At 60.0% G+C, this 25,113-nt stretch overlaps 2 protein-coding genes and 1 long non-coding RNA gene across 3 annotated transcripts; 2 read left to right on the forward strand and 1 right to left on the reverse strand.

Moving 5' to 3' along the window:
• Positions 1–924: 924 nt before the first annotated feature.
• SYVN1 (synoviolin 1) lies at positions 925–12,711 on the reverse strand. The gene is made up of 16 exons (XM_077789701.1): positions 12,650–12,711; positions 11,485–11,625; positions 11,173–11,265; positions 10,524–10,676; positions 9,995–10,043; positions 9,425–9,528; positions 9,219–9,345; positions 8,427–8,526; positions 7,329–7,394; positions 6,605–6,721; positions 5,848–5,984; positions 4,430–4,570; positions 3,533–3,649; positions 2,405–2,591; positions 1,532–1,626; positions 925–1,076 (listed from the first exon to the last, which is right to left on the reverse strand). Exons 2-16 carry the CDS (start codon positions 11,614–11,616, stop codon positions 940–942), a joined length of 1,755 nt encoding a protein of 584 aa, XP_077645827.1. The 5' UTR covers positions 11,617–11,625; positions 12,650–12,711; the 3' UTR covers positions 925–939.
• A 756-nt stretch (positions 12,712–13,467) lies between these two features.
• LOC110478863 (uncharacterized) lies at positions 13,468–14,091 on the forward strand. Its single transcript, XR_002466828.2, has 3 exons — positions 13,468–13,650; positions 13,922–13,965; positions 14,069–14,091. It is a non-coding gene; the product is annotated as an uncharacterized LOC110478863 (long non-coding RNA).
• Positions 14,092–18,581: 4,490 nt separating this feature from the next.
• On the forward strand, positions 18,582–24,358 carry CAPN1 (calpain 1). The gene is made up of 21 exons (XM_077789621.1): positions 18,582–18,848; positions 18,929–18,998; positions 19,084–19,202; positions 19,632–19,765; positions 19,840–20,008; positions 20,090–20,173; positions 20,247–20,332; positions 20,405–20,479; positions 20,558–20,718; positions 20,790–20,968; positions 21,063–21,074; positions 21,184–21,395; positions 21,469–21,508; positions 21,586–21,651; positions 22,089–22,146; positions 22,233–22,297; positions 22,374–22,442; positions 22,901–22,979; positions 23,056–23,172; positions 23,807–23,865; positions 24,002–24,358. Exons 1-21 carry the CDS (start codon positions 18,582–18,584, stop codon positions 24,026–24,028), a joined length of 2,148 nt encoding a protein of 715 aa, XP_077645747.1. The 3' UTR covers positions 24,029–24,358.
• Positions 24,359–25,113: the final 755 nt, after the last annotated feature.

A 25,113-nucleotide genomic window follows, 5' to 3' on the forward strand; every position in this document is an offset into this window, starting at 1 on the left:
GCTGGGGTCACCAAGGGGACTGGGATTCGCTTCCAGCCGGGAATTTCCATGGAAAATGGGGAGGGGGGAGGTCTTGGAGGTGAGGGAGGGTCCTGGGGAGGATCTCATGTTGGTCTGGGGGGTCCTGGGGGGTTCCCGGGGGGATTTCGGGTCGGTCTGGGGGGTCCCAGTCAGGGTGGGGGGTCCTGGTCAGTGGGGGGGGTCCCGGTCAGTGGGGGGGTCCCGGTCAGTTTGGGAGGGTCCCGGTCAGTGGGAAGGTGGTCCCGGTCAGTTTGGGGGGGTCCCGGTCAGTGGGGGGGTCCCGGTCAGTTTAGGAGGGTCCTGGTCAGTTTTGGGGGGTCCCGGTCAGTTTGGGGGGGGGTCCCGGTCAGTTTTGGGGGGTCCCGGTCAGTTTTGGGGGGTCCTGGTCAGTGGGAAGGTGGTCCCGGTCAGTTTGGGGGGTCCCGGTCAGTTTGGGGGGGGGTCCCGGTCAGTTTGGGGGGGTCCCGGTCAGTGGGGGGGGTCCCGGTCAGTCTGGGGGGGGTCCCGGTCAGTCTGGGGGGGCGGGTCCCGGTCAGTTTGGGGGGTCCCGGTCAGTGGGGGGGGGTCCCGGTCAGTGGGGGGGTCCCGGTCAGTGGGGGGGTCCCGGTCAGTTTGGGGGGTCCCGGTCAGTTTGGGGGGGTCCTGGTCAGTTTTGGGGGGTCCCGGTCAGTGGGGGGGTCCCGGTCAGTGGGGGGGTCCCGGTCAGTGGGGGAGGGTCCCGGTCAGTGGGGGGGGGTCCCGGTCAGTGGGGGGGGGTCCCGGTCAGTTTTGGGGGGTCCCGGTCAGTGGGGGGGGTCCCGGTCAGTGGGGGGGGTCCCGGTCAGTGGGGGGGGTCCCGGTCAGTTTGGGGGGGTCCCGGTCAGTGGGGGGGGTCCCGGTCAGTTTGGGGGGGTCCCGGTCAGTTTGGGGGGGTCCCGGTCAGTGGGGGGGGGTCCCCAGCCTCTGCAGCCGCCGCCGCCGCAGCTCGGCCGTGTCGGGGCCCTCGGGGGGCTCGGGGCCCTCCCGGGGCTCGGAGCCTTCGGCCGCGTCCTCCTCATCCTCGGCGGGGGCCGGCTCTGCGGGAGAGCAGGGCGGAACCGGTTTGTACCAGTTTAACCCAGTGCAGAACCAGTTCAGCCCAGTGTAGCCCAGTTCAGCACCAGTTTAACCCATTTAAGCCCAGTTCATCACCAGTCCAGCCCAGTTCATCACCAGTCCAGCCCAGTTCAGCACCAGTTTAACCCATTTAAGCCCAGTTTAGCCTAGTTCATCACCAGTTCAGCCTGGTTCAGCACCAGTTCAGCCCAGTTCAGCACCAGTTCAGCCCAGTTCAGCACCAGTTTAACCCAGTCCAGCCCAGTTCAGCCCGGTCCAGCCCAGTTCAGCCCGGTCCAGCCCAGTTCAGCCCGGTCCAGCCCAGTTCAGCACCAGTTTAACCCAGTCCAGCCCAGTTCAGCCCGGTCCAGCCCAGTTCAGCCCGGTCCAGCCCAGTTCAGCCCGGTCCAGCCCGCTTTTGGGGCTCCTCACGCACCGGCGGCTCCGGCGGCTCCCGAGGGTCCCGGCGCCGGGGGCTCCTCCGGGGGGGTCTCGCGGTCGGGGGGCGGCCGGGGGGCGGCTCGGGGGGTCCTGGGGGGATCCCAGAGTGACCCCAGAGTTATCCCAAATTCCCGGAGTGGGGAAGTGGGGGGTGGTCAGCACCGAGCCCTCCCAGTGCCCCCCAGTCCCTCCCAGTGCCTCCCAGTCCCTCCCAGTGCCCCCCAGTCCCTCCCAGTGCCTCCCAGTCCCTCCCAGTCCATCCCAGTACCCGTGGGAGGCCAGCACCCCCAGGTACTGGTTGATCTGTCCCCCCCGGTCCATTCCCAGTCCCATCCCAGTCCATCCCAGTCTATTCCCAGTCCCTCCCAGTCCCCCCAGTCCCATCCCAGTCCCTCCCAGTCCATCCCAGTCTATTCCCAGTCCCCCCCCAGTCCCATCCCAGTCCCATCCCAGTCCCCCCCGGTCCATTCCCAGTCCCCCCCAGTCCCATCCCAGTCCCCCCCAGTCCATCCCAGTCCCTCCCAGTCCATCCCAGTCCCCCCCAGCCCATCCCAGTACCCGTGGGAGGCCAGCACGCCCAGGTACTGGTTGATCTGTCCCCCCCGGTCCATTCCCAGTCCCTGCCAGTCCATCCCAGTCGATTCCCAGTCCCTCCCAGTCCATTCCCAGTCCATTCCCAGTCCCTCCCAGTTCCCCCCCAGTCCATCCCAGTCCCCCCCGGTCCATTCCCAGTCCCCCCCAGTCCCATCCCAGTCCCCCCCAGTCCATCCCAGTCCCCCCCAGTCCCTCCCAGTCCATCCCAGTCCCCCCTGGTCCATTCCCAGTCCCTCCCAGTCCCATCCCAGTCCCCCCCAGCCCATCCCAGTACCCGTGGGAGGCCAGCACGCCCAGGTACTGGTTGATCTGCAGCATGGCAGCGTCCAGCAGCGTGTGGATGTTGTGCAGGCACTGCAGCCGCGCCTCCAGGTGCTGCCGCTCGTGGCCCTCCATGGCGCGCAGCTCCTCCTCCGTCAGCCCCGCGAAGCCGGCCGGCGGCACCGGCATGGGCGGCACGCCTGCGGGAGAGCCGTGCACCCCGGGATCCCTGAACCCCCAATTCCCAAATCCCCAAATCCCTGAATTCCCAAATCCCCAAATACCCGAATTCCCAAATCCCCGAATCCCTGGCATGGGCGGCACACCTGCAGGAGGGGTAAGGGGTGCATCCCAGGATCCCTGAATTCCCAAATCCCCGAATTCCCAAATCCCCAAATTCCAAAATCCCCAAATCCCCAGTCCCCAGCATGGGCGGCACCCCTGCAGGGAGGGGCGGGGATGCATCCTGGGATCCCCAAATATCCAAATTCCCCAATCCCCAATCCCCAATCCCCAATCCCCAATTCCCAAATCCCCAATCCCCAGATCCCCAATCCCCAATCCCCAATCCCCAATTCCCAAATCCCCAAATCCCCAAATCCCCAAACCCTAAATCCCCAATCCCCAATCCCCAATTCCCAAATCCCCAAATCCCCAAACCCTAAATCCCCAATCCCCAATCCCCAATCCCCAAATCCCCAATCCCCAAATCCCCAATCCCCAAACCCTAAATCCCCAATCCCCAATCCCCAAATCCCCAAATCCCCAATCCCCAAACCCTAAATCCCCAATCCCCAATCCCCAATCCCCAATTCCCAAATCCCCAAATCCCCAAATCCCAAATCCCCAATCCCCAATCCCCAATCCCCAAATCCCCAATCCCCAAATCCCCAATCCCCAAACCCTAAATCCCCAATCCCCAATCCCCAAATCCCCAATCCCCAAATCCCCAATCCCCAAACCCTAAATCCCCAATCCCCAATCCCAAATTCCCCAATCCCCAATCCCCAATCCCAAATTCCCCAATCCCCAATCCCCAATCCCCAAATCCCCAAATCCCCAATCCCCAATCCCCAAATCCCCAATCCCCAAACCCTAAATCCCCAATCCCCAATTCCCAAATCCCCAATCCCAATCCTACCGAAGAGGGGTGGCCACGGCATCCCCACCCAGGGCGGCGGCAGCGGCAGCCCCGGCACGGCCCCGGCACCGCCCGGCTCCGGCCCGGCAGCGCCGGCACCGGCACCGGGACGGGCACCTGGGGGCACAGAGGGGTCAGGGGGAGAAGGGTTTGGGGCGGGACAGGGGGTTTTTGGGGTGGGAAAGGAGCGGAGTTGGGTACGGGGAGGTTTAGGGTGGAAAAAGGGAGCGGGAATGGATTTGGGGAGGATTTGGGTTCGGGGGGGATTTGGTGGGAAAAGTGAGGGGAGTGGGGTTTGTGGGATTTGGGTTTGGGGGATTTGGGGTGGGACAAGGGGCAGGGGATGGGATTTGGGGTGGGATTTGGGGTGGGATTTGGGGCAGGATGGGATTCGGGGTGGGATTCAGGGTGGGACAAGGGGCAGGGGATGGGATTTGGGGTGGGATTTGGGAGAGGATGGGATTTTGGGGTGGGATTCAGGGTGGGATTTGGGGCAGGATGGGATTCGGGGTGGGATTCAGGGTGGGATTTGGGGCAGGATGGGATTCAGGGTGGGATTTGGGGCAGGATGGGATTCGGGGTGGGATTCAGGGTGGGATTCAGGGTGGGATTTGGGGCAGGGTGGGATTCGGGGTGGGATTCGGGGCAGGGTGGGATTCAGGGTGGGATTTGGGGCAGGATGGGATTCAGGGTGGGATTCGGGGTGGGATTCGGGGTGGGATTCAGGGTGGGATTCGGGGTGGGATTCGGGGTGGGATTCAGGGCAGGATGGGATTCGGGGTGGGATTCGGGGTGGGATTCAGGGCAGGATGGGATTCGGGGTGGGATTCGGGGTGGGATTTGGGGCAGGGTGGGATTCAGGATGGGATTCCGGGTGGGATTCGGGGTGGGACTCACCAGGAGCGGCACCGGCGGCCGCGGCTGTGCCGTCAGTGCCGGCCGGGGCCTGGACGCCGCCGGGGCCGGGCGGGAAGGGCCCCACGGGCGGCCAGAACGGGAACATTCCCGGCGGGAAGGGAGGCAGCATCCCCTGGGGAACTGCGGGGACAGGGCAGCGCTGCGGCCACGACTGCAGCCCCTCCTGCCCGACCCCGAAGGCAACGGGGCCGGCACAGCGGGAACGTCCCGGGCTGGGGTGTCACTGTTGGGGTGTCACTGTCAGGGTGTCACTATCGGGGTGTCCCGGGCTGGGGTGTCACTGTTGGGGTGTCACTGTCAGGGTGTCACTATCGGGGTGTCCCGGGCTGGGGTGTCACTGTTGGGGTGTCACTGTCGGGGTGTCACTATCGGGGTGTCACTGTCGGGGTGTCCCTGTTGGGGTGTCACTATCGGGGTGTCCCTGTTGGGGTGTCACTGTCGGGGTGTCACTGTCAGGGGCTGCCCACAGGGCCTCTCCCTCCTTTTGTCCCCACAGCAATGGTCACTCACAGCTGGGTGTCCCTGTCCCTGTGGTCACCCACAACTGGGTGTCCCATGGTCACTCACAGCTGGGTGTCCCATGGTCACCCACAGCTGGGTGTCCCTGTGGTCACTCACAGCTGGGTGTCCCATGGTCACCCACAGCTGGGTGTCCCTGTGCTCACCCACACCTGGGTGTCCCTGTGGTCACCCACACCTGGATGTCCCGTGCTCACCCACAGCTGGGTGTCCTGTGGTCACCCTCAGCTGGGTGTCCTGTGGTCACCCTCAGCTGGGTGTCCCTGTCCCCCCTCTATCCCGTGCTCACTCACACCTGGGTGTCCCATGCTCACCCACAGCTGGGTGTCCCTGTGGTCACCCACACCTGGGTGTCCCATGCTCACCCACAGCTGGGTGTCCTGTGGTCACCCACACCTGGGTGTCCCATGCTCACCCACAGCTGGGTGTCCTGTGGTCACCCACACCTGGGTGTCCCATGGTCACCCACAGCTGGATGTCCTGTGCTCACCCACAACTGGGTGTCCCATGGTCACTCACAGCTGGGTGTCCCTGTGGTCACCCACAGCTGGGTGTCCTGTGGTCACCCACACCTGGGTGTCCCATGGTCACCCACAGCTGGATGTCCTGTGCTCACCCACAACTGGGTGTCCCATGGTCACCCACAGCTGGGTGTCCCTGTGGTCACTCACAGCTGGGTGTCCCGTCCCCCCTCCATCCCGTGCTCACTCACACCTGGGTGTCCCATGCTCACCCACACCTGGATGTCCTGTGCTCACTCACACCTGGGTGTCCCATGGTCACCCACAGCTGGGTGTCCCGTGCTCACCCACAGCTGGGTGTCCCGTGGTCACCCACACCCGGGTGTCCCGTCCCCCCTCCGTCCCGTGCTCACTCACAGTTGTTGGGCTGCGCCGCCGGTGCCGGTGCCGGTGCCGGCGGCTCCGGGGGCGGCTGCGGCGGCAGCGAGGCGCGGAGCACGTCCATGCGGCACGTGGGGCACGTCTGCTGCCGCTGGAACCAGGAGCGCAGGCAGCTGCAGGGGTTCGTTAGCGCCCTCGTTAATTAACACAGTAGTGCCACCCCCGCTGGTTTAATTAACCCCTAAATTAACTCCCCTCCTGTCAGCTGTTGGCCCCCGAGACCCCTCCGTGTCCCTCTGACCCCCCACAAAAGAATTCAACCCTTTTCCCGCTAATGAACCCCTAATTAATTAATCACGAATTAACTAATGACCTCATTAACCTGCACTGTGATGCCGGGGATTGGGATTGGGATGGAATCAGGATCGGGATCAGGACTGGGATGGGGATGGGATTGGGACAGAATCAAGATTGGGATCGGGACTGGGATCAAGATTGGATTGGGATGGGATTGGGATCAGGATCGGGATCAGGACTGGGACTGGGATGGAATCGGGATTGGGATCAGGATCAGGGTTGAGATCAGGATCAGGATTGGGGGGACAGTGATGGGATTGGGATCAGGATTGGATTGGGATGGAATCAGGATTGGGATTGGGATCGGGATCAGCACCAGGATTGCCGTTGCAGGCTGGCAGACCTGCAGTGGTGACACCCCCCAAAACCACCCCCAAAACCACCCCCAAAACCACTCCCAAAATGCCCGAATTCCCGGAATCCCCGGGCAGCAGACCTGGTGTGGAAGATGTGGTTGCAGGGCAGGCGCTTGGCGCCCGTCACCATCTCCTCACGGCAGATGATGCAGACGTTGTCCACGGCCTGCAGCTCCTCGGCCGTGGCGTCGGGATAGCTGTGGGGAAAACATCCCCCAGCTGCCCCAAAAACCCACAGCTGCCCCAAAAACCCCACAGCTGCCCCAAAAACCCCACAGCTGACCCAAAAACCCCACAGCTGCCCCAAAAACCCCACAGCTGACCCAAAAACCCCACAGCTGCCCCAAAAACCTCACAGCTGGCCCCAAAAACCCCACAGCTGGCCCCAAAAACCCCACAGGTGCCCCAAAAACCCCACAGCTGCCCCAAAAACCCCACAGCTGACCCAAAAACCCCACAGCTGCCCCAAAAACCTCACAGCTGGCCCCAAAAACCCCACAGCTGGCCCCAAAAACCTCACAGCTGCCCCAAAAACCTCACAGCTGACCCAAAAACCTCACAGCTGGCCCCAAAAACCCCACAGCTGACCCAAAAGCCCCACAGCTGGTCCCACCCCACAGCTGGGGGCAATTTAGGGGGAAAAGGGACTTTGGAATTTGGGATTTTGGGGTTTTTGTGGTGGCTGGATGCAGGGTTTTCCCGGGATTTGTGGTTTCGGAGTGGATGTAGGGTTTTCCCAGGATTTGAGGTTTCTGGGGTGGATGTAGGGATTTTCCTGGGATTTGGGGTTTCTGGGGCACTCACAGCGTGTTCATGTTGCGGATGGCCCGGCGGGACATGATGGCGTCGGTGACGGCCTTCTTGAACTGCCTGGAGCAGAGCGGGATTGGGATCGGGATTGAAACGGGAGTGGGGTGAGATCAGGATAGGATCAGCATGGGATCAGGATTGGGATTGGGATAGGATCAGGACTGGGATGGGATTGGGATCAGGATGGGATCAGGACTGGGATGGGATTGGGATCAGGATTGGGGCTGAGATGGGATCAGGATTGGGATCAGGATTGTAATTGCGATAGGATCAAGACTGGGATTGGGATGGGATCAGAATGGGATCAGGATCAGGATTGGGATCATGATCAGGATCAGGACGGGGATTGGGATAGGATCAGGACTGGGATGGGATTGGGATCAGGATGGGATCAGGATTGGGACCAGGATGGGATCAGGATTGGGATGGGATTGGGATCAGGATGGGATCAGGATTGGGGCTGAGATGGGATCAGGATTGGGATCAGGATTGTAATTGGGATGGGATCAAGACTGGGATTGGGATGGAATCAGAATGGGATCAGGATCAGGATTGGGATCGTGATCAGGATCAGGACGGGGATCAGGATGGGATCAGGATTGGGATCAGGATGGGATCAGGACTGGGATGGGTTTGGGACCAGGATGGGATCAGGATTGGGGCTGAGATGGGATCAGGATTGGGATCAAGACTGGGATTGGGATGGGATCAGAATGGGATCAGGATGGGATCAGGATCAGGATTGGGATCATGATCAGGATCAGGACGGGGATCAGGATGGGATCAGGATTGGGATTGGGATCAGGATGGGATCAGGATCAGGATTGGGATCAGGATGGGATCAGGATTGGGATCAGGATTGTAATTGGGATGGGATCAAGACTGGGATTGGGATGGAATCAGAATGGGATCAGGATCAGGACTGGGATCGTGATCAGGATCAGGACAGGGTCATGATCGGGATGGGGATCAGGACCAGGATCAGGATCGGGACCAGGACCAGGATGGGGATCCAGATGGGATCAGGACAGGATCAGGCCGGGAGCAGGACCGGGATCACACCAGGACGCCCCCGGGGCCGCGGGGCCTCACCTCATGGCCAGGTACATGGGGCGGATGGCGAAGAGCGGGAAGGTGTGCACCTTGATCATGATGGTCATGAAGGCCATGTAGAGCAGCACCTTGATCAGCCCTGGGGAGAGCACAGCGGGACACGCTGGGACCGCCCGCGGCGGGCTGCGGCCCCGCGGCCACCCGGGCCCGTGGGACACCTGAGGTGACCAGCTGAGCAACCAAAGCCAGCTGAGCACCAATGCCACCATGTCCAAGCCTCCATTAATGACCCAAACCCAGCTGAGCGCCAAAACTTTGAGTCACCACTGACCAACCAAGCACCAAAACTTTGAGTCTTCACTGACCCACCAAGGCCAGCCAAACACCACCAACATTTTGAGTTTTGGTTGACCACCAAGACCACTTAACACCAGGACTTTGAGTTTTCGTTGACCAATGAAGAGCAGTTGAGCCTCACCAAGACTCTGGATCTTCATTGACCAACCAAGACCAGCCAAGCACCACCAACATGAAAAGTTTTGGCTGACCACCAGGACCAGTAGAACACCAACGCTTTGGATCATCGCTAATGAACAAAAACCCTAATGAACCTTCCAACCCTTCTCGGAAACCGAGACTTCCAGTCTTTGTTGACCAACCAAGCTGAACGCCAAGGCGCCAACTCTTCGCTGACCGATGAAGACCAACCGAGCACCACCAAGACTTTGACTCTTCGCTGACCAACCAAACCCACCCCAACTCCCCCAGCACTTCATCTCTTCGTTAACCAACGCCTAATTGAGCCCCCCCACCCGCGAGCGGCCGCGGTACCGGTGAAGAGCTCGGTGTAGAGCATGAACACGGCCTTGTTGTCCCAGGGGTTCTCGTTCTGCAGGTCCACGGAGTGCAGCACGTACTTGATGAAGATGGTCAGCACCATGGTCATCAGGATGGCGTACTGGGGGTGGCACAGGAGCCAGGTGGGACGTCCCGCCCCGGGAGCGGCCCCGGGGACCCCCGGGACCCCCCGCACCCACCTCGAAGCCGAAGACCAGCTGGACGGAGGCGCCACGGGTCAGGATGCTGTGGTAGGCGTGGCTGACGAAGAGGAAGTCCAGGATTCCCAGCAGGAACATCAGGGCTGGGAAAAGAGGCCGGGAGACCCAAAAACTGAACGGGATCCACCCTCGGGAGCAGCTTTTGGGGGGGTTCCTACACCCCCCCACTAACGAGGAGCTTAATTAACAGGTAATTAATTAGGTATCTCCACTGCCAGCCACACCTTGCAGCTTCCTGCCCACCAACACCCCAAAATTCCTTCCAAAACTGCTTTCTACACCCCTAAATCCTGTTGTTCTGATTTTGGGAAGTGCACCCCTAAATCCCATTTTTATGATTTTTGGGGAGTACATCCCTAAATCCCATTTTCCCACCCCGTTTTGCCGTGGATCCAGATCCTTGTTTTCCTTCCACGGAGCTCATTAACCCCCCCAGGAACCACCTCATTAACGAGCTGCTGCTGATTAGGGTGTTTCGGGTTATCAGGCCTCAGCACGCTCGGCTGCCCCGGGTTCTTCCCCAAAAATATGCAAATGAGGAGCACTCACAGACGATTCGGAAGTGGAAGAGCCACGAGATGTTGGGGCTCCTCTCCATCTGTGCAGGGGAGGAAAATCCAGTTTTTTCCACAAAAAAATGGGATTAGGGCTCATTTCCAGCTGTTTTGGGGTGGCTTTGGCTGGTTTGGGGTTAGTTGTGGGGTGAATTTGAGATATTTTTGGGGTTGATTGGGTTAGGGTTCATTTCAGGTTGGTTTGGGCTGGTTTTTGGGTTATTTTTGGGTTGGTTTTGGGCTGGTTTAGGCTGATTGATTTGGGGTTATTTTTGGGCTGGTTTCAAGCTGGTTTGGGGTTATTTTTGGGTTGGTTTCAGACTGTTTTAGGGTTAATTTTGGGCTAGTTTCAGGCTGATTTGGGGTTATTTTTGGGCTGTTTTTTGGGTTGATTTCAGGTTATTTTTGGGCTGGTTTCTGGCAAGTTCTGGGTTGATTCTGGCTTATTTTTGGAGTGGTTTAAGGCTGGATTTGGGGTTTTTTGGGGCGTTTTTTGAGCTGTTTTCCCTGCTGCCAACACTCACAAAATCCACACGGTCCTCGGCCAGCCAGTGGAAGCACTTGAGGAAGAGGAGGAGGGTGAAGAGGGCGACGAAGCGCGGGCTGAAGTCGTCCCTGAAGACGGTGAAGGCCAGGCAGGTCTCGGTCACCGCGTACCACGAGCGCTCCAGGAGGTGCTGAGGGACAGATTCAGGGGCAGCCCCCCGGGGTGAACCCCAAAACGGGGCCCAAAAACCCTGGGGGCTCAAAATTCACCCCAAAACGGGGCCCAAAAACCCTGGGGGCTCAAAATTCACCCCAAAATGGGCCCAAAAACCCTGGGGGCTCAAAATTCACCCCAAAACGGGGCCAAAAACCCTGGGTGTTTAAAATTCACCCCAAAATGGGCCCAAAAACCCAGAGAGTTCAAAATTCACCCCAGAACGGGGCCCAAAGCCTATGGGGGACCAAAATTTGCACCAAAGATCGTTTGGGGTTCAAAATCCCCACCCAAACTGGCTCAAAATCCTGCTCCAAAATGCATCAATTCTTCCCTAAATCAGCACCAAAGACCCTCTGGGGTGACAAATTCTCCCCTAAAACAGCACCAAGGACCCTCTGGGGTGACAAATACCCCCCTAAAACAGCACCAAGGACCCTCTGGGCTCCAAAACTCCCCCTCCAAAGGCTCACCTCCATCTCGGCCGCGCGCAGCTGCCCGAAGAACACCTTGCCCATGAACTTGCCCAGCAGGAAGACCAGCACGAAGGCCTGGATGTACAACACCTGTAGAGCCAGCAGCCCCCAAAGGGCATTTTGGAGCCAGCCCAGGGGTGTTTGGCACCCCAAACCCGGGGCTGGATGGGCGGAACCAGCCCCGCTGCCGTCCCCAGGGGGTTTGGGGGAGCCCCTCAGCCCCCAAAAGCAGAAGTGAGGCAGCGTGGGCAGGCCCTGAGCCTGGCCCCGGGGTAATTAGGGGTGATTAACGAGGAACGAAGCACTCACGGCCATGCTGGGGCTGGATTTGGTCAGGTACACCACGGTGGGGTAGAACTGGTGCTTCAGGTAGTAGGCGTGGGCCACCACGGCCGTGGTGAGCGCCAGGCTGCCGGCCATGACCAGCGCCGTGCACAGCATGGCCTCGGCCTGCAACAGCCAAAAAAGGGGGCTTTAACCCCAAAAATAACCCCAAAATCAGGGGTCAGGCTCCTGCCATGACCAGCGCCGTGCACAGCATGGCCTCGGCCTGCAACAGCCAAAAAAGGGGGCTTTAACCCCAAAAATAACCCCAAAATCAGGGGTCAGGCTCCTGCCATGACCAGCGCCGTGCACAGCATGGCCTCGGCCTGCAACAGCCAAAAAAGGGGGCTTTAACCCCAAAAATAACCCCAAAATCAGGGGTCAGGCTCCTGCCATGACCAGCGCCGTGCACAGCATGGCCTCGGCCTGCAACAGCCAAAAAAGGGGGCTTTAACCCCAAAAATAACACCAGAAATAACCCCAAAATCAGGGGTCAGGCACCTGCTGTGCCCAGCGCCATGCACAGCATGGCCTCGGCCTGGAATCCACAAAAAACCAGGGGTTTAACCCCAAAAAGAATGGATTTAACCCCCAAAAAGAATGGATTTAACCCCAAGAATAACCCACATTTAACTCAAAAAATCAGCAGTCAGGCTCCTCCTGTCACACAGAGCATGGCCTCAGCCTGGAACCGCCAGAAACAGGGATTGCACCCCAAAAAGAATGGATGTCAGCCAAAAAAAGAATGGATTTCGCCCAAAAAAGAATGGATTTCACCCCAAAAACAATCCACAGAATGAGGGATCGGGCTCCTGCTGTCACACAAGGCGCAGCCTCAGCATGGAAACCCCAAAATCAGGGGCTTAACCCCGAAAATAACTGACATTATTTTATTATTATATAAATAACCCACGCATATCCCTCTGTCCCCCTCAATGTCCCCCTGTCCCTCTGTCCCCCCCAATGTCCCCAAACCCCCCGGGTCCCCTCACGTCCCTCTGCCCCCCCCCCACATCCGCGTCCCCTCCTCCACAGGGAACCCGCAACTGTCACGGCTCCCTCAGCTTCCCGCGAGTCCACCGGTGCCTCCGGCCGCCCCCGCCGTGCCCTGCCCGCCCCCCGGGACCCGCCGGGACCCGCCGGGACTCACCGGGCCCGACCCCGCCTCAGCCCCGGCCGCTCCCACACCGGAACCGCCGCAGCGCGCGACACCTCACTTCCGCCCGGACCGCACCACGCGCTGCACGGGGGGAGGGGAAGCCCGGGGAGAGGAGGGGCTCACTCCCAGTTTGCTGCCCTCACCTCGCCCCCCAGAGCCGCTCCTCCCTGCAGAGATCCCAATGAGCCCCGTCTCCTCCCGCTGCACGGGAGTGTGCGGCCGTGGCTCCCCTAAACACTGAACCGCTGTGCTCACCCCCCCCGCGCGCCCGCGCTTGGTACGCTCCGAGCGGCCCCGCCGCCGGCGCGGGGGTGGGCGGGGACGCGCAGGGTCCCGTGGCTCGCGCTCATTGGCCAGGCGCGGCGGAGCTCGGCCAATCAGAAAAAACCTCCCCCGCGCGACGCCGCTCGGCCGGCGGCTGTTGCTAAGGGAGGGGCGGCGCGGGCGAGGGCAGCGCCCTCCTGAGCGCCGTGGGTGCGCCCCGCACCAGCCGGACTTGTCGCCTTTCCCCGCTTCTCTCGTTCCGCGCGCCTCACCCGATCCTTTGCGTCCGCATCGCCTTCCGCCATCCCCTTCCCCCTCACAAACCTCCCCCCCGAGCTGCCCCTCCCTTCACACTTCTCCCTCATGGCGCCCAGCCAATCAGCGACGCCTCCTTTGCGCGCCTCATCTCTGATTGGCTGATACCATCATTAAAATGCAGCAGCTCGTGAGAGAGAGGCGTGGCTTAGTCAATATCTGCCTTCTGATTGGCTGTAGGTGCGGCCTCACAGCCTATAGGATGCGGCTCCCGGAAAGGGGCGGGGCTACGGCCGCTGAGGCGAAGGAAAAAGGCGGGAAGGCGCCGGAGCCCCTGAGGGGGTTTTGGCGCTTTTTCCTTTTTGGCAGCAGAAAATCCACTCAGCACCTTCACTCGTACTAAAACATAGCTGAAAGGGAAAGATTAAACTTCAGAGAGTCCTTTAATCCTGCAGTATGGGTGAGGCAGAGAGGTACGAGAGCGATTTAAACCTGTGCTTGACCTGAGCTTTAGGGAATTAAGCGCTTGGTCTGGTTTTGGGGGGATTTGGGGATTTTTGGGCATTACAAGGGTTGGGTTTGGGGTCACTTGAAGCTTTAAAGGGGTTGAATGCTAATTCTTGTTCTGGGGGTTTTTGAGCTCCCCTCCAAACCGGGCAAAATCCGCCCCTCACATTCCAGAACCTCCAAACTTGGCGGTTTTACCTAAAAATTGATTTTCTCGTTGTTTTTCTCTTCCCCAAGAAGACACCATTGGGCAGGCATCCCTTTCCAGGGTCTCTGACAAGGTAAGTCCAACCAAAACCACTTTTTTGTTTTGTTTTCTTTAAGAATTCGCCCGAATTGAGTTGTTTTTTGCCTCAATCAGCTGTTTTTTACCTTTTTTTGCAGGACCTGCTGGCCATGGCACTGATGGCTGCCCACGAGAGGTTGCAACCCCCTGCCCTGTCAGTCCTTAATTAGAGCCCTGCCTTAATTAGGGCCCTAACACCCTCCCAGCCAAGTGGGGGTCCTAATGATGCCCCTAGTAATTAAGTGGGGGTCCCTAATGAAGCAGGAGATTCTCTGGATATTCTTGCTAATGAAGTCAGTGTCTCTAATTAAGCAAGAAATTCTAATGATGCCTCGATTAATGAAGTAGGGAATCCTAATGATGCCCCACTAATGAAGTGAGAGGTGCTAATGATGCTCCTGCTAATTAAGTGGAGGCCCTAATGATGTTCCTAATAATGAAGTGGGGGCCCTAATGATACTCCCCCCAATCAAGCAGGGCCTTAGTGATGCCCCTGTTAATAAAGCAGGACCCTAATTAACCCCAGAGGTGCTCAAACCTCAGAGTCCTGCTCCCAGACTGCTGTAAATCCCATCACCCAAAATCCCTGATTCCCACCCAAAATCACACCAAAATCCCTAAATCCCACCCAAAAATCCCTGATTCCCACCCAAAAGCAGCCCTGGGCAGCCTGGGGTAACCCTAAAGGCCCAAACAGGGCCAGGGCAAAAAAATCCTCAAAACTGGGGATTTTACAGCGAGTTTGGACCCAATTTCCCTTTAATTTTGTGAGGAATTTGGGCCCTTTCTGTGTGGAAATTTGCTCTTTTTTGGTTTGACCCCAAATTGAGCCCCTTTTTTCTCATTTTTTAATTCTAAAATTGCCCCCTTTTTGCTTTTGACATAGAACTGGGCTTTTCTTTATTAATTTTTGCCCCCAGATTTGGCCCTTTTTTGATTTTGTCCCAAAACTGCCCTTTTTTTTTTTTTTTTTTTTTTTGCTTTTGACCCAAAACCCCCTGGAATTTGGGCTGCTCCACACCTGATTTGGGGAAAAACCTGCTGGAACTGGGGCTGTGCCACACCCTCAATGCCCTTTCTTTGGTTTTTACCCGACCAATTTTGGGTTTTTTTAACCCAACCCCTATTTTTGCTCACAAGTGTCTCTTTCCTGCCATCCCAGCTGGTGGTTTGGGGTGATATCTTCTTAGGTTTTTATTTTTCCATTTCCTTCTTATTTCTCACCCAAACCCTCCAAAATTGCCCAGAATTGCTCCTTTTCTCCCCTCCTGCCTCCCCATTTTTGGGGGAGAAACGCATAAAATGAGGGGGGGGGAAAAAACACAGAACATGGGCAACACATATTCAAAAATCCTTAATTTTGATTTTTTTTCTGTGGGGAAAAAATGGTGAAAAATTAAAAAGGGGGAGCAGCATCTGACTTGGGGGGGGAGTCTGTGGTGAGTGTGTCACCCGTGTCACACACACCCCACAGACGTCCACCCCCCCTGTCCCACCAGTGTCCATCCCTGCGTGTCCCAGTGTCCATCCCCCCAGTGTCCATCCCCCCAGTGTCCATCCCTGCGTGTCCCACCCTGTCCATCCCCTCCAGTGTCCATCTCTGTCCATCCCTGCGTGTCCCACCCTGTCCATCCCCTCCAGTGTCCATCTCTGTCCATCCCTGCGTGTCCCACCCTGTCCATCCCCTCCAGTGTCCATCTCTGTCCATCCCTGCGTGTCCCACCCTGTCCATCCCCTCCAGGGTCCATCTCTGTCCATCCCTGCGTGTCCCAGTGTCCATCCCCTCCTGTGTCCATCCCTGTCCACCCCCCCAGTGTCCATCTCTGTCCATCCCTGCGTGTCCCAGTGTCCATCCCTGTCCACCCCCCCAGTGTCCATCCCCCAGTGTCCATCCCCCCAGTGTCCATCCCTGTCCACCCCCCCAGTGTCCATCCCCCCAGTGTCCATCCCTGTCCATCCCCCCAGTGTCCATCTCTGTCCATCCCTGTGTGTCCCAGTGTCCCCCCAGTGTCCATCCCTGCATGTCCCACCCTGTCCATCCCTCCAGTGTCCATCCCCCTGCCCACCCCCAGTGTCCCACCCCCCAGTGTCCATCCCTGTCCGTCCCCCCAGTGTCCATCCCTGTCCATCCCCCCAGTGTCCATCCCCCCAGTGTCCATCCCCCTGTCCACCCCCCAGTGTCCACCCCCCCAGTGTCCACCCCCCCAGTGTCCATCCCCCCAGTGTCCATCCCTGTCCATCCCCCAGTGTCCACCCCCCCAGTGTCCATCCCCCAGTGTCCATCCCTGTCCATCCCCCAGTGTCCATCCCTGTCCATCCCCCAGTGTCCATCCCCCCAGTGTCCATCCCTGCGTGTCCCACCCCCCAGTGTCCATCCCTGTCCACCCCCCCAGTGTCCATCCCTGCCCACCCCCCAGTGTCCATCCCTGCGTGTCCCAGTGTCCATCCCCCCAGTGTCCATCCCCCTGCCCACCCCCAGTGTCCACCCCCCAGTGTCCATCCCTGCGTGTCCCACCCCCCAGTGTCCATCCCTGTCCATCCCCCCAGTGTCCATCCCTGCCCACCCCCAGTGCCCCCGCCGTGCCCAGCCCACCCGCGCCCCTCCGCGCTCCAATGCGGTGAAATTCCCGCAGGATTTTCCCCAAACCCACCCCGGTTCCCCCAGAGCCGCTCCCCGCGGGGGGAGGGAGCGGCGCAGGGAGGAGTCTCGGGGTGGGGGCGGCCTCGCCTCGCCGCTCCAGGAAGTTTGGGGTGACAAATTCGCTTTTGCCCCGTTTGCTCCCCCAAAACAGCGGCGAGACCGGGAGCGCCGCCCCCGCCGGCAGAGAGGTACGGAGCGGGCCCGGGCGGGGACGGCCGGTGACACAGCGGGAGCGCCTCCGGACCCGCTTACACAACTCCGGAACGGGGCAAAAACCCGCCGGAACGGGCAAAAACCGCCCCCGGCACTGCTCCCGTCCCTGCCCGCAGCCGGGAACGGGCTGCGAGCTCTGGGGGCTCCCGCACCCCGCCCCCCGAGCCGTGCTTTTGCCAAAAAAGGGGATTTTGGGGTGTCGGGGCCGCCTCGGCAGGGGGAACGGGGGTTGTTGCTGCTTTGGCTGGAGCTGTGCTGGTTTGCACTTGGGGTTTTGGTTCTTTTCCGGTGCTTCCTCCCCAGCGCCGGGGCAGAAGTGGCAGCGGAGCTGCAGCCGGGCCCGGCCCTCGCCCCGCGGCACCTGCCGGGGCTCCAGGCCCCCGAAACGGGGTGAAAAGAGGCTGTTTCTGTGAACTTCACCCCAAAAACGTACGTGGGCAGGGGGGCAGGGGGACCTGGCGCTGTCAGGGAGGGGGGACACAGGGAACTGGGGGGACCCCTGGGCAGGAGGGTGGGTTGGACTCCCCCTCACCTCCATTTTGGGGTTGATTTGTGCATTTTTGGGGCACAATCCCTGAGTTTGGGGTGTCCCTGACCCTTGGGGAGACAGAAAACCCCGAGTTTAGCCTCATTTTGGGAGGGGGACTGCTGTGCCCCCACCCCTGTCACGGCTCTGTCGTTCCTCGGTGGCTCTGATTAGCATTTAATTAACATGCCTAGTGCTTAATTAACCACCCCAAAGCTTAACGAACCTCCCTCAGGGCTTGAGGAAGGCCCTTGGGGTTGGGCCCCTGGCCACACCTCAACCTGCACGACCAGTTTGGGGCACTTTCCCCATTTCCTCAGCTTTGGGGCTGTCCCGTGTGGGGAGTGTCAGGAGTTCACTCTGACAGGGCCATTTTGGGGTGAAACCCCAGGATTTGGGATCTGTGTGACCTTCCCTGCCCCTGGAATTCTCGCTTTTTCCCCCAGAACAGCATCACTCTCAACTCATCAAAATCGCCCCAATTTCCTCCCACCCAACACAGGCAGGACTCCAAATCTGGGGGAAAATCCCAAATTCCTCCCCAAAACCCCCAAATTCTCCCCCAAAAAACCCCAAACCCCCCCATCCCCATGCAGACCACCCATCTCACCGCCGTTTTTCCCTGAATCCAGATTGTTTTTCCTGTTTTCACCCCCAAAAACCCCAAACTCCCCCTTCCCTTGCAGACCACCCGTCTCACCCCTGTTTTTCCCCAAATCCCGAGCACGCTTTTCCTGTTTCACCCCCCAAAACCCCAAATCTCCCCCCAAAAAAACCCCAAATCCCCCCCAAACCACCCTCCCCATGCAGACCACCTGTCTCATCCCCGTTTTTCCCTGAATCCCGAGTGTGTTTTTCCTGTTCCACACCCAAAAGCCCAAATCCCCCCAAATACCCCAAATCCCCCCCAAATCTCTCCCAAAAACCCCAAACTCCCCCTCCCCGTGCAGACCGCCCGTCTCAGCCCCGTTTTTCCCTGAATCTCGAGCACACTTTTCCTGTTTCACCCACCAAAACCCCAAATCTCTCCCAAATCCCCCCCCCCCAAAATCTCCAAACTCCCCCTCCCCATGCAGACCGCCCATCTCAGCCCCATTTTTCCCTGAATCCCGAGTGTGTGTTTCCTGTTCCACACCCAAAACCCCAAATCCCCCCCCAAAAACCCCAACCTCCCCGTCCCCGTGCAGACCGCCCATCTCAGCCCCGTTTTTTGCCCCTGCGGTCCCTCAGGATGGCGGAGCCGCCCGTGGTGCCGGTGTTCTGCACCGGCGTCTCGGCGCAGGTGCGGCGCCAGCGGGCCAAGGAGCTGGGGCTGGGCCGGCACGACAACGCCGTGCGCTACCTGGGCCAGGATTTCGGGCAGCTGGCCGAGGAGTGCCGGCGCTCCGGGACCCTGTTCCGGGACCCCTCCTTCCCCCCGGCCGCCGCCTCCCTCGGCTTCCGCGAGCTGGGCCCCGGCTCCTCCAAAACGCGCGGCGTGCAGTGGAAGAGGCCCACGGTGAGCCCGGCTCCGTCCCCGCGCCCCCCGAAAAGTCGCGTGGGAGCGCGGGAGCATTCCTGATTTCGGCTTTCCCGCAGGAGCTGTGCCCGCGCCCGCAGTTCATCGTGGACGGCGCCACGCGCACTGACATCTGCCAGGGAGCGCTGGGTGAGGGATCCTCGCTCTCCGCCCCGGCTCTGGGCGGTTTGGGGGGCGGCTCGGCCAACGGTTTGGCGTTTTTGGCTCTGTCCAGGTGACTGTTGGCTGCTGGCGGCCATCGCCTCGCTGACGCTCAACGAGACCCTCCTGCACCGCGTGGTGCCGCACGGGCAGAGCTTCCAGCAGGGCTACGCCGGCATCTTCCACTTCCAGGTCAGCAAAGCCCGGGCTCGGGGCTCCCTTCTGCCGTTCTGAGTGCAAATCCCAACGTTTTGGGGGCTCCCACCATCGCTTCAGGTCTCCTCTTGTCATTCTGAGGTTCCCACGCCATTTTGGGGCTTCCTTCACCTTTTTAGGCCTCCCCTTGACCATTTCGAGGGGAATTCTCACAGTTTTGGGGCTCCACTCTGCAAATTTGGGGTGACCCCCCAGCGTTTTGAGGATTACCTCCACCATTTTGGTCACACCCCTAATTTTGGGAGGGTCCCCCAGTACTTTGTGTCCTTTCCCCACCCAGTTCCTCGTGTCCTATTCCATGATGGCAACTCCACTTCCCCGCTGCCTTGTGGGACCCCAAACTGGGCGTTTTCCCCCCAAAATCCCTGGATGAAGCAGGGGGCTCCCTCCTCCTTGTGCCCCCAGATCTGGCAGTTTGGCGAGTGGCTGGACGTGGTGGTGGACGATTTCCTGCCCACCAAGGACGGGAAGCTGCTCTTCGTGCACTCGGCCGAGGGCTCCGAGTTCTGGAGCGCGCTGCTGGAAAAGGCCTACGCCAAGTACGGCCCCTCCCCGCTCCCCGCGCCCCTTTTTGGGGCAGAACCCCCCAAAAACCGCCCCGGCTGCCGCGCAGGGTGAACGGCTGCTACGAGGCGCTGTCGGGCGGCAGCACCTCCGAGGGCTTCGAGGACTTCACGGGCGGCGTCACCGAGTGGTTCGACCTGCGCCGGCCCCCGGCCGACCTCTACCAGATCATCCTCAAGGCGCTGGAGCGCGGCTCCCTGCTCGGCTGCTCCATCGACGTGAGTCACCCCCGGCGTTTCGGGGCAAAACCGGCGGGATTTGGGGCGCTCCCTGCCTAACGCCGCGCTGGCTCCCCGCAGATAACCAGCGCCTTCGACATGGAGGCGGTGACCTTCAAGAAGCTGGTGAAGGGCCACGCCTACTCGGTGACTGGCGCCAAGCAGGTGAGGGCGGACGGCGGTTTGGGGGGAAAAGGGTGGATTTTGGGTGGTGGAGCCCTGACGGCGCCGTCGGCAGATCCCGTACCGCGGGCAGGCCCTGGAGCTGATCCGGATGCGCAATCCCTGGGGAGAGGTGGAGTGGACGGGCGCCTGGAGCGACGGGTGAGGCTTCGTTAGCGCTGAGCTCGTTAGCGCTAATGAGCCAGCGCCCCGCTGACCCCGCTGTCCCCGCAGCTCGGCCGAGTGGCACGCGGTGGAGCCGGCACTGCGCCAGCAGCTCATGGTCAAGATGGAGGATGGGGAATTCTGGTAGGAGAAGTTCAACTCAAACCCCTTTTCCCGGCCCTTTCGGGCCCCGAAATGAGGGCAAACAAACTCTTCCTGCAGGATGTCCTTCCGGGATTTCCTGCGGGAATTCACCCGCCTGGAGATCTGCAACCTCACCCCGGACGCGCTGCAGTCCCGCAAGTTCCGCAAGTGGAACACGCGGCTCTACGACGGGACGTGGCGGCGCGGCAGCACCGCCGGCGGCTGCCGCAACTACCCCGGTACGCGCCGGGGGCCGGCCCCGGGCCCGCCGGGCCGGGCGCCCGCTGAGCCTCCTGTGCCCCCTTTGCAGCCACGTTCTGGATCAACCCCCAGTTCAAGATCCAGCTGGAGGAGGTGGACGATGACCGGGACGAGGACGGCGGGCGGGAGCCGGGCTGCAGCTTCCTGCTGGCGCTGATGCAGAAGCACCGGCGCCGCGAGCGCCGCTACGGCAAGGACATGGAGACCATCGGCTTCGCTGTCTACGAGGTAGCGGGGCCAGCTGGGCTCAGTCAGGGCCAGCTGTGGTTGCCTGGTGTCAGCCGTCACCGACCGCGGTGCCCGGTGTCCCGTCTCTCCGCAGGTCCCTCCCGAGGTGGGTGCCACGCGCCGGCGGCGCCGGTCCGGCGCGGCGCCGGTCGGGGCAGGCCGCCCCCGCGGGTGTTTTTGGGGCGGCTCTGGAGCGTTTCCCCCGGTGCCCGCAGTACGTGGGGAGGTCGGGCGTGCACCTGAAGCGGGAGTTCTTCCTGGCCAACGCCTCGCGCGCGCGCTCCGAGCAGTTCATCAACCTGCGCGAGGTGAGCACGCGCTTCCGGCTGCCGCCCGGCGAGTACATCGTGGTGCCCTCCACCTTCGAGCCCAACAAGGAGGGCGACTTCGTGCTCCGCGTCTTCTCTGAGAAGAGAGCCGGCACCGAGTAAGCGTCGCCGCGGCAGCGCCGGCCAGCCCGCGCCGCGCCCGCGCTCAGCCCGCGCTGTGTCTGTCCGCAGGGAGATGGACGACAAGATCCAGGCCACGCTGCCGGACGAGGTCAGACAGGGACACGGGGACGGGCCGGCGGGGCGCCGGGGCGGGGCGGTTACCAAAACCTCCGCTTTTCCCCCCAGAAAGTGCTGGGCGAGAGCGAAATCGATGAGAACTTCAAGCAGCTCTTCAGGCAGCTGGCGGGGCCGGTAAGGGAGCGGTGAGGGCTGGTGGCGATGTCACTGGTTGGCAATTCCATGGCTGGTTGGCCATGATGTCGTTGGGTAGCGATGGCATTGTCGTTGGTGATGGTGTAGTTGGTTGGCAATTCCATAATTGGTTGGCAATTCCATAATTGGCTGGCAATTCCATCATTGGTTGGCTATTACATCATTTGTTGGCCATGACGTTTTTGGTTGGCAGTGACATCATTGGTTGTAAATTATGTTATTGGTTGGCCATGATGTCAATGGTTGGCTACAACGTCCTTGTTTGGCAGTGATGTCAGTGGTTGGTGGTGACGTCACTGGTTACCAATGACGTCACTGCTCGGCCATGACGTCACTGCTCGGCCGTGACATCACTGGTTGGCCGTGACGTCACTGCTCGGCAGTGACACCGGGGCCACCCCCTGTCCCCTCCCCAGGACCTGGAGATCAGCGTCACCGAGCTGCAGACCATCCTCAACCGCATCATCGCCAAACGTGAGCCGGGATTCCTTCCCCCAATTAACACCCTGTTCCTCATTAACACCCCGACCCTCGTTAACCCCCGAAATTCCTCATGGCAGACAAAGACCTGCGCACCAAGGGCTTCAGCATCGAGTCCTGCCGCAGCATGGTGAACCTGATGGACGTATCCTGTGCCTGTGGGCCGGGGGGGCTCTGGGGGGACCCCTGGAGCCCCCCTTTCCTTAACCCCCCTCCCCCAGAAAGACGGGAACGGGAAACTGGGCCTGGTGGAGTTCAACGTCCTCTGGAACCGGATCCGCAACTACCTGGTGGGTCTGGGGGCTCTCCTGGTGGGTCTGGGGGCTCTCCCGGCTCCTGGTGGGTCTGAGGGCTCTCCTGGTGGGTCTGGGGGATCTCCTGTTCCCAGGGGGTCTGGCGGCTCTCTTGGTGGGTCTGGGGGCTCTCCTGTTCCTGGTGGGTCTGGGGGCTCTCCTCGCTCCTGGGCAATTTGGGGTCTCCCTCCTGATTTGAGACCCCCCCTCACACTCTTTTCCCTACTTTTTTGAGGGTGCTGGGGTGTGCGGTGAAGGTTTTGGCATCTTTTTTTGTGGGTGGTCTCCATTTGGGGGGGATTTTGGGGTACAGGGAGGTGTTTTGGGTGACCCCTGCTCCTTTGAGGGGAGAATTTTGGGGCACATGGGGGTGTTTTGGGTGACCTCTGTTCTTTTGGGGGGGATTTTGGTGTTTTTTTGGTGACCCCTGCCCCTTGGGGGGCTGTTCCTGCCAGAGCATCTTCCGCAAGTTTGACCTGGACAAGTCAGGCTCCATCAGCGCCTACGAGCTGCGCCTGGCGCTGGAGGCTGCAGGTGACCCCCAGGGACCCCCGGGACCCTCCCCTGCCCCGGGACCCCCGGGTGACCCCCGGGCTGTCCCCTGGCCCAGGCTACCGGCTGAGCAAGAGGCTGCACGAGCTGCTCATCACCCGCTACGCCGAGCCCGACCTGGCCCTGGACTTCGACAGCTTCGTCTGCTGCCTCGTGCGCCTGGAGACCATGTTCCGTGAGAGCCCCGTGACCCCCGAGCACCCCAATGACCCCAGAGCGTCCCAGAGCGTCCCAAACCATCCCTCCCACAGTCCTGAGTGATCCCAAACCATCCCTCCCACAGTCCTGAGTGATCCCAAACCACCCCAAACCATCCCTCCCACAGTCCTGAGTGATCCCAAACCACCCCAAACCATCCCTCCCACAGTCCTGAGTGATCCCAAACCATCCCAAACCATCCCTCCCACAGTCCTGAGTGATCCCAAACCACCCCAAACCATCCCTCCCACAGTCCTGAGTGATCCCAAACCACCCCAAACCATCCCTCCCACAGTCCTGAGTGATCCCAAACCACCCCAAACCATCCCTCCCACAGTCCTGAGTGATCCCAAACCACCCCAAAGCGTCCCAGACCATCCCAAACTGTCCCAAACCATCCCAAATCATTCTTCCCTCAGTCCTGAGTGATCCCCCATGATCCCAAACCATCCCTCCCACCCCGATCCCCAATGATCCCAACTGATCCCTCTTACCCCATCCCAAATGATCCCACTCAATCCCTCCCAGATCCCAAATGATCCTTCCCAACCACGCTTTTCCCTCAGGAATGGAACCCCCCCCCAGATCCCAATGCCTTTCCCTCCCCTCAGGGTTTTTCCAGGCCATGGACGTGGACAAGGACGGTGTCGTCACCTTCGACCTGCTGCAGGTACCGGGGGCAGCTCGAGGCCTTCCTCCTGCCCTTCCTCATCCTCCTCCTCTCCCTCCTTCTCCTGCTTTTCCCACGCTTCCTTCCCCCTCTCCTGCTCCCCTTCCTCCCTCACCCTCCTCCTCCTCCTCCCCAGTGGCTCCAGCTCACCATGTTCGCCTGACCAGACTCTCCAAGTGCCTTCCACCACCCCGCGCCGGTTTTTTCCCTTTTTTTGGCTTTTTTCAGCAGAAAAGGCTGGATGAGGGGGTGGGGTGGGGGTCACACAGGACCCCCACCGAGCTTTGCCGAAGCCCCCCATCCGTCCCTCGCCTCACGCTTGCCCTTTTGGGGCAAATCCTCCGGATTTTGGTGCCTCTTTGCTGACGGAGTCCCGGCCGTCGCCATTCGCTTCAGGGATCTGCTGCCCCTGGGTGCCATAAAGTGATTTTTTTATTGTATAAATTAAAAATGAGGTAAAAACCAAAGAAAAAAAATGTTATTTAAGTCAAAACTCCTTTTTCTGGCAGTTCTTTTTTCCCCTCAAGGTGGGGGATGAGGGCATTTCAAAGTGCTGCAAAATAACAGGTTTAGGGGTTGCCTAGGGGTTGCCTTGGGGTTACAGATCACATATTTGGGGTTATATTCATGTGGTTTTGAGATGTTTTGGTGCTTGTGACTTAAAATCTGCTCGTGACTCCTGGGACGAGGCTCGGAGGGGATGAGGGGACCCCGGACCCGGGGCAGAATTCCTGGGGCAGGTGTGACCCTGAGCAGGACCCCCAGACCCGGTACCCCCCATGGCCATGTTAGAAATTAAAATTTATTCAGCCAAATTAAAAATAAAAATAGTTTTATTAGCGGTCAAATTCTATCTAGCCAGCTACGGAAAAAAAACAGAGCCGAGCCCGGGAATCGACCCTGGGTGTGCAACAAGGAGTCAGCCTCAGTAGAGGTTTTCTCTATGCCCACACCTCCAGCCTGGCACGAGCGGTTTTTATAGGGAAAATTCCACCTGAGGCCAGGATTTCAGCAATCAGTCTTTTCTTCCCTTCAGAGTCCATAGGTTAATAAGATTTTCTGTTTTGGTGATGAGGAGGAACAATTCAGTGTCCGGAGTTGGTGAATCCCTTGATGAAATTTATGGGAACGCTGCATTCACATGGATCTGCCCGAGGATTTCCATCTCTGGTAGTTTATGTGATGATCATGCAGACATGTCCCATCTCCTGGCCGAGCCACATCCTTTTGCTTGTAAATTGTGTTTCA

Source organism: Lonchura striata, chromosome 36 (assembly GCF_046129695.1).
Source record: "Lonchura striata isolate bLonStr1 chromosome 36, bLonStr1.mat, whole genome shotgun sequence".
Taxonomy (NCBI): Eukaryota; Metazoa; Chordata; class Aves; order Passeriformes; family Estrildidae; genus Lonchura; species Lonchura striata.

Bases quoted from the DNA above. Each gene is read 5' to 3' on its own strand.
- SYVN1 (XM_077789701.1), bottom strand. From the start codon at position 11,616: ATGCTGTGCACGGCGCTGGTCATGGCCGGCAGCCTGGCGCTCACCACG. The intron at 9,346-9,424 runs GTGGGTGCGGGG...TGCCACCCCCAG, and splicing joins AGCTGGTCTTCGGCTTCGAG to TACGCCATCCTGATGACCAT. The intron at 7,395-8,426 runs GTGAGGCCCCGC...GCTCTGCTCCAG, and splicing joins CCCATGTACCTGGCCATGAG to GCAGTTCAAGAAGGCCGTCA.
- CAPN1 (XM_077789621.1), top strand. From the start codon at position 18,582: ATGGCGGAGCCGCCCGTGGTGCCGGTGTTCTGCACCGGCGTCTCGGCG. The intron at 19,766-19,839 runs GTACGGCCCCTC...GCTGCCGCGCAG, and splicing joins CTGGAAAAGGCCTACGCCAA to GGTGAACGGCTGCTACGAGG. The intron at 21,396-21,468 runs GTAAGCGTCGCC...GTCTGTCCGCAG, and splicing joins GAGAAGAGAGCCGGCACCGA to GGAGATGGACGACAAGATCC.